At 46.2% G+C, this 13,320-nt stretch overlaps 1 protein-coding gene across 1 annotated transcript in view; it reads left to right on the top strand.

The window, feature by feature from the left end:
- NCKAP1L (NCK associated protein 1 like) overlaps positions 1-13,320 on the top strand; it is a 231,139-nt gene that overhangs the window by 175,441 nt on the left and 42,378 nt on the right. The window contains 3 exon segments of the mRNA XM_029595128.1: positions 3,031-3,128; positions 11,639-11,732; positions 12,376-12,458. Of these exon segments, the coding sequence (XP_029450988.1) occupies positions 3,031-3,128; positions 11,639-11,732; positions 12,376-12,458 (275 nt within the window).

Below are 13,320 nucleotides of genomic sequence, written 5' to 3'. Positions count from 1 at the left end.
AGTCATACCAATCCATTCCATATCAAACAAAAAAAAAAAAAGAAAACCTCTTGCATCGACTTGCAGCCCTTTTGAAGATGACCCCTGTAACTAGCTGCTGCTAAGACCCCCTCATACCACGCTTTCTTTGCATGGTGCAGCATCCTAACATTGGTCTTCCCATCCTGTTGCCATAGTAATGGCTCAGGCCTCCGTTCTGTGCAAGAGATGTAATCCCTGTCAGCTGTCTGTAATCTACAGGCGTATGGGGAGGAAGGGCAGAGAACTTGGACCCTCACCCTGCCACTGGGTTCAGCATTTCCCACTGGGGTACATTTTTTGGCTGTAGGCAACCAGAGAAGCAGGCGGGGGGGATATGGAAATTAATCCTCGTGGATCTGAGAGCCCCGGCCAGGATGTTACCAGTAAAGAAGAACTGTATTCAGAACAGGAGCTGCCCTGGGCTCCTCACCTCTTTTGGATCGCCTCTCCACCTTCACCCCTCCTTGTAGCAAGCCCGGAAGCTGCCAGGGACTAAACAGAGAGAGAGAGTGTTCTTGGAAGTTATAGGTCAGGCCTCTTGGAAATGGCCCGAACGTCAGACCTGCTGGGACACCTAATGAGAGAGGCGGCCTGTGCCTTAGACAGAACACCCCCCCCCCCCCCCCCGATGGGACTGCTTCCCATTACTTGTGGAAGTTAATGTCCTTTTTGACACACCACATTTGAAAGGTTTTAAGAGGGAGAGTGAGAGGAGGAAAGCCAGAAAGTGATCTTAGTTTCCCCTTTGAGTAAAAGTAAAATTTAAAAGGAAGAAAATAGAAAATGAACATTATCTAGTCTAAAGAGAGAAAAAGAGATTAGGCACCTCCACTGCTCGGTTCACTGGTTAAAATCACAATTATTGCAGAGCGGTAACAGACTAGGAAGCCCAGGCTGTGTTTCTTCCAAACTGCAGGTCATGATAATCACTAGACGACGACCGTGCCTTCCGTAAAATTAATTTTCCTTGTCTATAGCTCCTGCTTTTCCCTTGTCTGTCCCCCCGTCTCTTCTCAGCAGTTCCTGTAGCTCTTTATTGCCCTCGCTTTTTTTTTTTTTTTTTTAATCCCGCCTGACTTTCTCTCTCCTTTCCATGGCTCCTGTACGGTTTTTTTTATTGCCTCCTCAGCTCTCTCCTGCTGCCCCCTTCTCTCCAATCGTATGATTAAGACCAAACATAGAGGAATGCAGTTAGTCTGACATTCTGTCTTGTAGCTGGTGCAGCGACACACTGTGCAAAACCGGCGCTGTGACATTACATTTAGTGTGGCAGAGATTGAATGGTTGCGGGACCCAGGGTAAAGCTCTGCTGCAGCAAAACTGATCTTGTGGGGGGGGGAGGGAAATGTTGTCTTAACACCTCAGTGTTGCTAAGAGAACAGTTACTACAGAATGCAAGCCTGTATTACAAGCCCTATTAACCACCGCCATGCTGTGCCATCATACTATTCAGACTCAGCATAGACTTAAAAGAACATCAGTAGCTAAAGAGGGTGAAAGCTGATGGCGAACCACAGTGACAGTGTTGACAAACCCTGGTCAACCGTTTCCGGACCAGGTCAGCCACCACAGCCACAGTATGGTCGCGACCGGTCTGTCACCTCAGTCTCGCAGTACGGTTACCTCATGTTATCCTGATCCCTGTGTCCTCGAGGCCTAGGGAAGTATACATGGGAGAGTATAAGCCGGTGCTTCCCAACCTTTTTTGTGTCGTGGCACACCTGGCATTGAGCTCACTTCATCCTGGCACACAAGCACCTTCCCTATCCCCCCCACCCCTCCACTCCTCCAGCATCATCATTCTCTTTTCTTTCTCTCCCCCTGGCATCATCACCTTCCCTTCATTCTCTCACCCTCGATTCATAACCTTTTCTCTTCCCTCATGTCCCACCCACTCAAATCATCACCAGCTTTTCCCCTATCTTCCCTCTCTCTTCACGCCACTGCAATCCTCATCTTCCCTCCACCACCCTTGGCAACATCACCTTCTCTTGTCTTCCCTTCCCTTTCTTTCCCCTCCCCACCATCTCTGATGTCATCAACTTCTCCTCCTGTCCCTCTCCCCCTATCCCTGAGCATCATCACCTTCTCTTCCCTTTCTCTGTACCCCCTGCTTCATCACCTTCTTTTCCCTTTTCTTTCACCTCTATCTTCTGCATCATCACCTTTTCTTTCCTCTTCTCTCCCCTCATCCCCTGGTATTATGACCTTCCCCTCCCTTCTCTCTCCCTCTACCCCATTGGGCCCCAACCCTGTCCTGGGGGCTCACCAACCAGTTGGTTTTTCAGGATATCCACAATTAATATGCATGAGAGAAAATTTGCATGTTGCATGCAAATGTTCTCATGCATTGCGGATATCATGAAAAACCCAACTGGCTGGTGGGCCCCCGGGACAGGGTTGGGGACCAGTGCTCTACCCCACTGGAATCATCACCATCTCCATCCCCTTCCCTTTCCTACCCTCTCCTTCCACCCTTCCCCCAATATAATCTCCATCAACCTCTCTCCTACCATCTCCCCTCCTTGGCATCAGTACTTTCTCTTCTCTTCCCTTCCCTTCCCTCTCCCCAACACCCCCAGCTTCCTACCAATTTATTCAACTGCCTCTTCTATCAGCACTTACCTGGTGAGCTTTTTTCTTCTATGCCTGTTTCCCTCTGTAATCAGAACTGCATGGGCCCAGCAGACTTGTGAGCCTACAGAGTCCCCCATGCTGTTTCAACTGCGGAGGAGAGCCAGCAGAGGGGAAAGCAGAAAGCAGCAGATAAGTGCTGCTGTTTGACTTCCCCTACTGGTGGGAGGATATCCTGCAGGCCAGCACGGGGAAAGAGAAACTGAAGATTGTAGCGGAACCCCAGAACTACAGCTACTGCGCAGCGGTTGGAAAATGCTGCTCTAACGCCTGGGGAACCCCTAGCTCTGTTGAGCGTTCTACACTGTTCCATTCCCGACTTGGTCAGTCAGATAACAGGATGGGTGTCTGTATTCTCTTTTCTTTCCTCCCCAGAAATGCAAGCATTAGCTGAGCTGCTCGGCCCCTATGGAATGAAATTCCTGAGCGAGAACCTTTTGTGGCATGTCACCTCACAAGTCGTTGAGTTAAAGGTATGTCCCCACCCTGCACCTCAGGGCAAGCGGTGTATTTGCGATGGCTAATTTATGTTATGTTTGTTTTGGTCATTTATTTGTCACCGGGGACTCATGCACACTGGTACCTCCTTAGAGCATCCGTTGAGTTTAGCCTTCTTCAAACAACTCACATTTCAGAAATGACAGTCTTTGTGTCGATCCAGAGGGAGGTAGTTGCTACAAAACTTCACCCCAACTGCATAAAGAAAATCATGCCCTCACAACCTGAGCAAATCCCTGGATTATCACCTATTGTTTGACATGCAAATAAACCTAAAATAATCTCAACAAACCTGTAAACCCAGAAATAATCTTGTACCGCTAGGAATTTAGGCAACTATAGTTAACAGGCACAGAAAGGGGTTGAATTACCTTAGCACAAGTTTGAATCTTGTGGGCAGTTGTGCATTGTTAGAAATGTTTCGGTCAGCAATGTGTTTCAGAACTCAAATCAGCCTCAGCCTTTAAATAACCTTGAATTACTCTTCCCAAAATCTTATTGAGCGACTCCTTTACTCCTGGCGGGATTCTGCGCAACTGTGCGCAATGCAGAATTTGTTCAGAATTCCCACTTAGTGCAAAATTAACCCTTTTGAGGGCAGAATTTGCAAGCAGCTGCAGGAGGAAGATAAGTAGAGCTGGTGTGGCTCTCTCTGAAGAGCAAGGCGCAACAAGCCTTCAGGATGAAGAGGAAGAGGAGCTGGTGTTGTCATCTTCCTGCACTGGGGGGGGCGGGGGTCTCAGCTAATGTGAGTTAGGTGGCACTCAGACTTCCATGCTGTTCTCACAAAGACTTTGACAACAGTGCAGGATTTCAGGTGCAGCAGGGCTCACACTGTTTGAGAGCTGCATAGTGCAGGAAGATGACCAACTGCTTTGCGGTAGTGCCTACATCACAGGTCAGTGAGCAGAAGAGAGAGGTAAAGGAGAAGAGCTAGTGGAGGCAGATGGGGGTAAGAGAGATTGGAGTTGAGGTTTGGGGGATGGTGGTGAAGAGGGTATGAGGAAAAGAGACATGTTGGGTGGAGAGATGAGCCGAGAAGAAGCCTGTTGAGGAGAGAGAGAATGTGTGGGAAGGAGGAACAAATGTTTTGGGAGAGATGAGCTGGGGTGAAGGGGAGAGGGCATTGAAGGGGTGAGCTGGGATGTGGGGGAGTGAGGGAGTATGAGCTGAGGAAAGAGAAGAAGGGTCTGCTGACTTCTGGTGGCTTTTGATTTTCAGGAATTCAAAATTTGGTAATCTGTGGAGCCCAAGAGTAGCTGCTGGCAGCTCTGATTTCCTTCAGCTGTTGACATTTGTAGTAACAACCATGAACACCAATGTGTTGCCGCAAATATTGCCAACTGCAAGAAGTCAGCACTGCCTGCAGTGTAGTGCTTCTCTTGGACTCTGTGGACTGTTAAAGTAAAATCCCCCAAAACCAGAAATCCTAGTTATGGGACACTATTACTGTCCTCCAGAGGGAATTCTGCACCAAAAACTTTAAAATTTTGCATCTTTGAGTTAGAAACTTTTTTCTGTTTTGAAGTTTAAATTAATTACTCTTAAAGACAGCCATGTTTAGAAAGTATTACTTTTATTCCCTGTATGTACCCTGATCAGTCCAGACTGCTGGGTTTTGCCTCCCTTCCAGCAGATGCCCTGTAAACACCTTCATACTTCCTCCCAGCTGATGGTGTCAGCAGTCTCAGCAAGACGGCTTTTCTGGCTTGGCAATTGGTCAGCAGATGTGTCCTCCAGGTACAAAAGGAGTAATATGTACAGGTACAAGAGGAGTAATATGTACAGGGGTCGAGAGATTATTGACGTATACATAGGTTATATTATTGACATCTATATACATTGGCAAATTGACATAGGTTATATTATTGACATATACATAGGTTATATACAAAACTGTATAAGCATGTAGTAAATAAGAAATTGAGGTGAGAAGATGGGAACGGTAGAGCTATGTGTCATATTATGTGCTAAAGGTTAGGTGTGGGGTTTGTAAGTCCTTAGAGGGTATGGGAGTAGGTCCAGTGGAGGGGGTGTTATTCAGGTAGCCCCAGACTGGCCCCGGAGGCCCTGATTCGCCGACCTAGTCAACCTCGCAATGAACTGACATCCTACGACTGAGTCATCTTCCAAACTGCTGCGGCAAGGACCTATATTTTTCGGCCACGTGGATCGCCTTTGTCTAGCGGCCTGGCTTTTGAAAGGAAGCAGTAAGGATGAAGGGCTATCCGGAAGATGCTATTTCTACTCTGCTTTGGGCCCGGAAGATCTCTACTTCTTTAACTTATGTCCGAGTCTGGAAGGTCTTCGAATCTTGGTGTCACGAGCAGAGAGTCTTTTCCCCAACAGTCCTCGGTGGCGCAAATGATAGCTTTCTTGCAGAGTGGGCACAGCAGAAGATTGTCTTGCGGCTTTGGGATGCCTGAGAGGAAAGCTTTATGGGGCATCGCTAGCGGCTCATCCGGATGCAGTACGTTTCCTCTGAGGGGTGAAACGCTTGAATCCCCCTTGTTCAGCTGGTATGTCCATCTTGGAGCCTTAACTTGGTGCTAAGAGTCTTGTGCGAAGCCCCTTTTGAACCTCTTAAGAAGACCACCTTGAAGGATTTAACTCTGCAGATGGTGTTTTTGGTGCAATCTGCTCAGCTCGGAGGGTGTCAGAGCTCCAAGCCTTTTTGGGCAGGGAACCTTTTTTACAAATTTCTGAATATGGGGTTTCCCTCAGAACGTTTCCCTCCTTTTCTACTGAAGGTGGTCTCAGCTTTCCACTTGAACCAGTCAGTGGAGCTTCCAGCTTTTACCGATGTCGAACTGGATATGCCGCACGCTAGTGAATTGAGGCATCTAGATGTTAGGAGGTCCCTCTTACCTCGAGGTTACTGATGCCTTTCAGGTATCCGGTCATCTTTTTGTTCTCGGGAATGGTGCTAAGAAGGGGCACAAAGCGTCAAAAGTGGCCATAGCTTGTTGATTGTAGGAGGCTATTGCTTCCACTTATATTTGTCATGGACATCCTGTCTCTGAAGGTTTGAAAGCACATTTCATAAGGTTGCAGGCAGCTTCCTGAGCAGAGTGACATTTGGCAGGGCGGCAACCTGGAAGTCCTTACACACCTTTGCCAGGCACTATCATTTGTATGTCCAGGCTCTAGAAGTTGCCAGTTTTGGGAGCAGTGTCATTCGAGCAGGACTGTCAAGGTCCCGCCGCAGATAGGGAAGCTTTGGTACATCCCAGCAGTCTGGACTGAATTGGGTACGTACAGGGAAAGGAAAATTGGTTCTTACCTGCTAATTTTCATTCCTGTAGTACCACGGATCAGTCTAGACACCCACCCTTTGAGAATGGACACAATTCTTCTGAGAGTCCGCTCAATCTGTCTTCATAACTGTTGCGCTTCCCGGCCGCGTCCGCTCCACAGCCGGGCCTGCTTAACTGGCCCGACCGTCCACCAGCTCCACCCTGAGTCCCTGCACTGCTCAGCCGCGGCTTCCACAGGCGTCCCCGGCTCCTTCACGGCCTTTCTTGTCGCAGCTGTCCTTGCACTGGGGCTCGGCGTCCTCCTCAGCGTCTGCCCGCCCCCTAGCACGAGCGCGCGGAGCTCTTCCCAAGTTAAAGGGCCAAGCGCGGGAAAACCTTGGGCGGCGCCCAAGTCTGACGTCATTTGAGCAGGGTATTTAAACTACAGCTCAACCCCTAGCTCATTGCCTTGGCAATCGGGTCGTACACTCCGGTGTGTCTAGTTTGCCTTCCAGCGTTTCCTGTTCCAGAGTTTCCTGTTCCAGTGTCTCTTGTTCCAGCGTCTCCTGTCCAGCGTCTCCTGTGTCTCCTGTTCCAGCGTCTCCTGTTCCTTTGTCTCTCCATCCCTGGTAGTACCCTCCAGACTGATCTCCTAGTACTGACCATTGCTTGCTCCTGACTATTCTTGATTGCTGCCTGGACCTGACCTCTGCCTATTCTCTGACTACTCTTGACCGCTGCCTGGAACAGACCTCTGCCTGGACACTAACTACTTCCGGATTGACTATAGGTACTGACCCCTGCTTCAGCTGACCATTCTGAACTACTACTCTGGCCTTGATCCTTGCTTTCCATTCGGACTCTCTGTTCTGGCCTCCTGTGACCGCTAGACATTCTGGTTTGGACATCGACCGTGCACCCTTGTTTGTGGTGGGTACTCGTCTGCACTTCCGCTCCAGTAGATCCTGCGAGGCCCACCTAAGACCAGGCAGCCCAGGTAACCAAGGGCTTAACCTAAGGGAACCCCAGGTTGCTATTGGTCTCCTCTGTCTCCTCCTGTGCTCCGCCTCCTGGTGGCAGGCGCTCTCCGGGTCCGACCGGAGGGCCGTACCAATCCTGAACTAGGCCAAGGGTCCACCTCCAGCGCAACAATAATCTTCTTTTTCAGCTCCACTACAGGATCCATTTTTTTCTTATCCTGATCACAGGAGTTCAAATGTACATAGTTTGCTCATTTTTTCTTGTCCTTGCTTGTCTTTCTTGTTGAATGATTGAAATACATTTTCTGCTTTGAGAATTCTAATACTGAGGAGAGGCAGGTGCTACACCCAGTTAAGAGGGGGTGCTCTCGAAGTTTTTCTCTGTCTCCATCTGCTGGAAGGGAGGCAAAACCCAGCAGTCTGCTGATCCGTGGTACTACAGGAACGAAAATTAGCAGGTAAGAACCAATTTTCCTTTATTTTGGTACATATAGAATGCTAAATTTTGAAACGTGCGCAGAATTGGATTTTTTTTTTGTGCACAGAATTCCCCAGGATTACTCTTTGTTCCCCATTATTATTCTTTAGAATTTGTGTAAGCTTGCATAATACAGCTGTGCAAGGTCTTTATGTGATCACCTTGAGATTTTAACAATGGCCATCCACAGGAAAGGCTGCAAAATATCCTTTTACCATTCCTGTCCCTATTTGCACCTACGGGGAGCATTAGTAATTGAATTTCACTTTATCTCTGTTGCATTCCATCCTGTGCAATAGCTGACTGACCGGTGCTTTGGATAAGAGCATTATGCAGATAATTAATAAAAATAATGTGTGTTTAATGTTTGGGGGTTATTGGTTTTTAGTGATCTATTTTGTAACTGCATGTGTAATAAAGGGCTTGGGAAAGAGTTTTTAGCTGTAAAACAATTACTCTTGGTTATCTTAACTAATTATGGCGCACAATCAAGAGCCAGCCTCAGGCAGTTTCACTTGATATAGAACAAATTCTTATATGTATAACCTAATGTTGTATTCTGGTAAATATGCCAGAATTGCTGCAAGTCACTTATTCGTAAAACGAGTAAAGCTCCTTAATGTCTTAAGCCATGATTCATAAGTAGTAGTATATTTTTTATCCTGTCCGTTTCTTCCTGCTCCTTTGGGCTTCACTGGAATCAGCCTTAACTGAGCTATAGCACCATGAGTCTTAATGTGCAGATACTTGGGAATTTCTCACACACCCCCCAGCACCACCACCAGCATTTTATAGCCTCCTCTTCTAGCCCTATCTAATCTAGCTGTCGCAGTGGATTTCTTTGGCCAGGGGGCCATAGACTGTGTCCTTTCAGAATCCAATTTGCATGCATCAGGAGACTGGCTGGCTGGCTGATAGGTGGCGCTGTTGTGCAATAGCCGAGGCTCTCTTTCCTGCCCCAGGAGTTGGGAATGCTGCCTCCCCTGCATCCCCAGCTCCAGCTAGCCTGAGGAGCAAAAGCCCATCTCGGGAACTGAGCCAAGGACTCCCTGTAGCAGAGTGCAGCATTACCACCGCTCCAGACCAGATTCTTGAGAATTATTACTGAAATGGTTTGTAAACTAAGGGGGATGCTGCTTTTCAATAAATCTGCTTACTTAAGATAAGAAAAAACTGTGCCAACAGATGCCACAAAAAATGAAGAAAAACATATTTGTTTTCAAAGCTATCAGCAAAATCAAATCAATGAGGTTACAGACGATGCAATTAGAAAGTAATTCTGAGGTACATATTCAAAGGCTAGCTGGCTAAGGAAGGTAGCTGGATAAAAGCTATCTGGTTAACTTAGCTGGAATTTTCAACAGTACAGCTGCAGTGCTGTATATACCCGAATACATTTTTAGTTAGTCAGATAAGTTTATCTGGCTAACTTTAGATCTGCTGAGCAGGTCTAACATATCTGACTAACTTATAGGGTCATTCATCAAAATGCGTTATGGCGTTAATGCACGCAATAACGTATTAACGCATGCATTAACGCCATAGCACATGCGATAATCATGTTACCGCACGGCGCAAATGCAAATTTTTTTGAAGGGGTGGGGTTTGGGCAGGATTAATTAAAATGAGGGCCAATATCGCACCGTGCAATAGCATAATGCATGCTATCACATGTTTTTTAACACTGGAAATAACTACACCTTTTCCTGTTGTTAAGCTATGCGATATGCCCAAAATGGCCAGAACGCAATTTGCGATAAATATTGAAAATTGCATTTTGGCCATTTCTGGGCTTGGAGAGGGAGAGGGGAGAGGGAGTGGAGTGGAATGGAGAGAGAGAGCTTCTGGGGAGGCCTTCACAGTGTTCAACTATTTATGTCTCTATAGGAGGGCCAGCTAATAGCTCAGTAAACCTTGATGAAGATTTGATGTCATTTAGAGTGAGGAAAGTCTACTCCTGGGGGAATTCTGCGCAAAACATTTTAAAATTCTGCACACAAAAACTTAAAATTCTGCAAAATTCTGCAAACTTTATATTGGTCAAAATAACACAATTTACATGACAGTCCTGCTCTCTCTCACCCTCCCCTCCCCCTCTCCTCTCTCTCACACACACACACACACACACACACACACATACACTTTCTCTCTCACCAGGGCCTTCCATCTTTGCCATGAGCGGAGCACACTCTGTTCGCGGCACATGGGGCCTTCTATCTTTGCCGCGAATGGCACGCCGGGGCCTTCATTTTTGCCGCGAACGGAGTGCGTCCCACGGCACATGCAGGATGCGCTCCATTTGCGGCATGCCGGGGTCTCCTCTGCTATTTTCTGTGCAGAATTTGGCAATTCTGCACGGGGGGGAGGGAATTCTGTGCAAATTCTGCACTCCCCAGGACTAAAAGTCTCACAAAGTTGAGATTATTTCAGTGTTCTCTCACCCTAGATTGATAGTACTCTATTATAGAGTTCATCAAGCTAGGGCGAGAGAACATTGTAGAAATATCATCTCTGTGCGACTTTCCTCACTCCAAATGACGTCAAATCTTCACCGAGGTGTACTGTGCTGTTCAAACGTCTCACTCTGCCAGTAAAACTGGCCCCTAAACCCTAAACCACCACCAACACCTCACCTTGAGCATTTTGATGAATCTAGGGGTTAGCCAGATAAGTCTCATATTGTAGCTCCTATCCGTTATACCTTTGTCCTGCCAACCATTTAGCTGCTAACTGCTTAGCCAGATAAGTAGTTATCTGGTTAAGTGGTGGCCGCTGAATGCAGCTGGATATTTAGATGCCGCCACTTAGCTGGATAGATTGGAACATAGCTGAATATTGACCTTTCTGTGACTGGTGAACCTTGCTTTGGCAAAAAGTGTCGCTGCGCTACAAAAGCTAGGCTAGGCAAAAGTGAAAGGAAATTTGCATCTATTTTCATGTACAGGAATTACGGTTAATTGCAGCGGCACAAAGTAATTATTCCAGGTACTTTTGCCCTGTGGATTTATAATTACCAAAGAATTATTTCTAATGCCTTAGATGCTGCTCAGTGGGAACGCATTGATTGACCCAGGCTTTGTGCTTTCCTATTCTTGAGATCATTAAGTATGAGCATACTGTTTGATGATGTCAGAAGACAGCTTGACAGTCATGATATTGAGCAGCAGGAACTGGGAGGGTAAAAAAATACAATAGGAAGACTGAGTGTGACAGCAGGTGCAGAACCCAAGCATTATGCATTTCTGCAAAGTGACTTTAAGTGCTGTGGAAATGTGCAGAGCTGAACCAGCATGGCCAAAAGTGTGTCTCAAGGAGAAGGAGTCAAGAAGTGCGAGCAGTTTTAGAAAGCACTGTGCCTTGTCTGGAATTCAAGATTTCAGTTCTGATTTCAATCCAGAACCTCAAGTTGTTCCAAGAAACATTCTAAACATATAAAGTCAAAAGGGAGCTATGGGCAAGGCCACCTTCTTAGTGGAGGAGTCGGAAATAGAAAGCTAATCAATGAGTGTAACAATACAATTAGACATGCTTCTCCTTCTGCTAACTCTCTCGGGGTCGGTTCCACTCTTATCTCCCATGTAGGGTTGGGAAGGTCCCAGGTCATAAACTTCTCCCTAGGAGTTGAATTTTTATTGCTGTTTGCAATGTTAGACTGCTCCAGTTGGGAAAAAATAAGGACCTAGGAATTCTAATATTATTATTATTATGAAGTTCTAGAATGCAGCCAGAATGCACAGGAAATGGTCAGATAATGGAGAAAATGATCTTTTTCTTTCTGGATTCTCTTCTAGAAACTAGTGGTGGAGAACATGGATACCCTTGTCCAGATACGGTCCAACTATGATAAGCCTGAGCAGATGGTGGTTCTGCTGTCCAGACTGACTTGTAAGTGATGTACTGACTGGATACCGTCCAGGATGGCTAGCATCATTAATACCTTCTAGAAGAAACTGGTTTTGTCCTAACTATCACAATGCTTCTGCTGTCTGGGAATTTAAGGGACACCTGTGATAGCCACAATGGTAGGCAATTCTGTGACCAGGGCTGTGACTTTTAGAGAAGTCTGTACTGCAGATATTCAGTCTTTACAGAAGTCCTGTGATGCAGACATGTCACTTTTAGAGAAGTCTGTGACCTAGTCACAATTTTTAGGGGAGTCCCATATTTTCCAATAGTTTTATAATAGTAGACCTAGGAAGAACAGGCTGGATAGCGGGGGCCCGGATCGATATATCTGCAGAGTGGCATACTTGGAACAAATATCTCTGTATCTTTGCCCTTTAATTCCTTGAAACCTGGATTGTGAGTTTGTCAAAATCCCACAAGCGTATCACAGGGTCTCCTCAAAACATTCATCTAAAATTAGTGATACTTCCAAATGTGCCTCATGCTGTGGTGCTGAGGTATTACAGCGGCTTCATGGTGCACATGCTCAGGCAGAGAATGACCTGGCCAGTACTTACATGCTGAGGGCTGTTGGATCACCATGGAACCTAATCCTGAGGTCTTTCTTCATTCACCCTTCCAGCCCAAGAGAACTTGCTGAAGAGAATGACCATCATTGGTGTCATTCTGTCTTTCCGCTCCATGGCACAGGAAGGTCTCCAAAAGGTGGGTAACATTAGTAGAAGAAGCTGGAATAGATGTATAGTGCTGGTCGTCGGGATCAGGATGGTCCAGGTCTGGGTTTAATTACATCACATCCACATAATGTCTGGTCCTTATAGCTCTGATTTCCGTTCTTTCTTTTACTCATCTGTCACAGAGTGGCTTGGGGTGAAGAGCTGGGGGTGACCTTCAGGGTCAGTTTTAACACCATTTTCCTCTGCCTTTTTCGTTTAGGAGCCCATCCTTGGTTGTACTTTCTGGAGCAAAATATGAGTTTGAATACTAGCTTCAGACACTACATAATGGCCCCATATAGGTCACATGATAAACCAGCCCTGTGCTGGGCTTTATGCCCTAGGCCCAACTAGGTATGTGGAGGGAAAAGGTGAATCCATATGGGATTATAGCTATGACAAGAGGTTTTTGTTTCTATATTGGCACGCATTGAGCCGTGCCATACTACTTTTAAAGTGAAACTCAAGACTTGGCTCTTCCGTCAAGCTTTCCCAGAGAGCTAAAAGCAAGAAGAACAACAACCATCCTTGCCTTACAGCAATAATCTAATGTTTATATTACTTCAGTTATATGTTTCCAAGTTGTGTTCTAAGTTGATCTTAGTTGTTTTTCCCAATAGATTGTACTTTATTATATATTATCCGTTCATTAATTCGATATGTTCCATGTAAACCGCCTCCCCGGCGATAGTTATTTCTGTTAAATGTGAACCGGAGTGATATGTATTGTATACAGGAACTTCCGGTATATAAAAACCAAAAGTAAATAAATAAATAAATTATGAGTTGGATGTCAGATTTAAGATCCACCCTTCCTCCACCTACTCACTGACTGTCAGTACCTATGGTAA

This window comes from Rhinatrema bivittatum, chromosome 3, assembly GCF_901001135.1.
Source record: "Rhinatrema bivittatum chromosome 3, aRhiBiv1.1, whole genome shotgun sequence".
NCBI classification, from domain to species: domain Eukaryota; kingdom Metazoa; phylum Chordata; class Amphibia; order Gymnophiona; family Rhinatrematidae; genus Rhinatrema; species Rhinatrema bivittatum.
The sequence above is the reverse complement of the archived record's forward strand: the minus strand, read 5'-3'. Positions and strand labels throughout refer to the sequence as shown.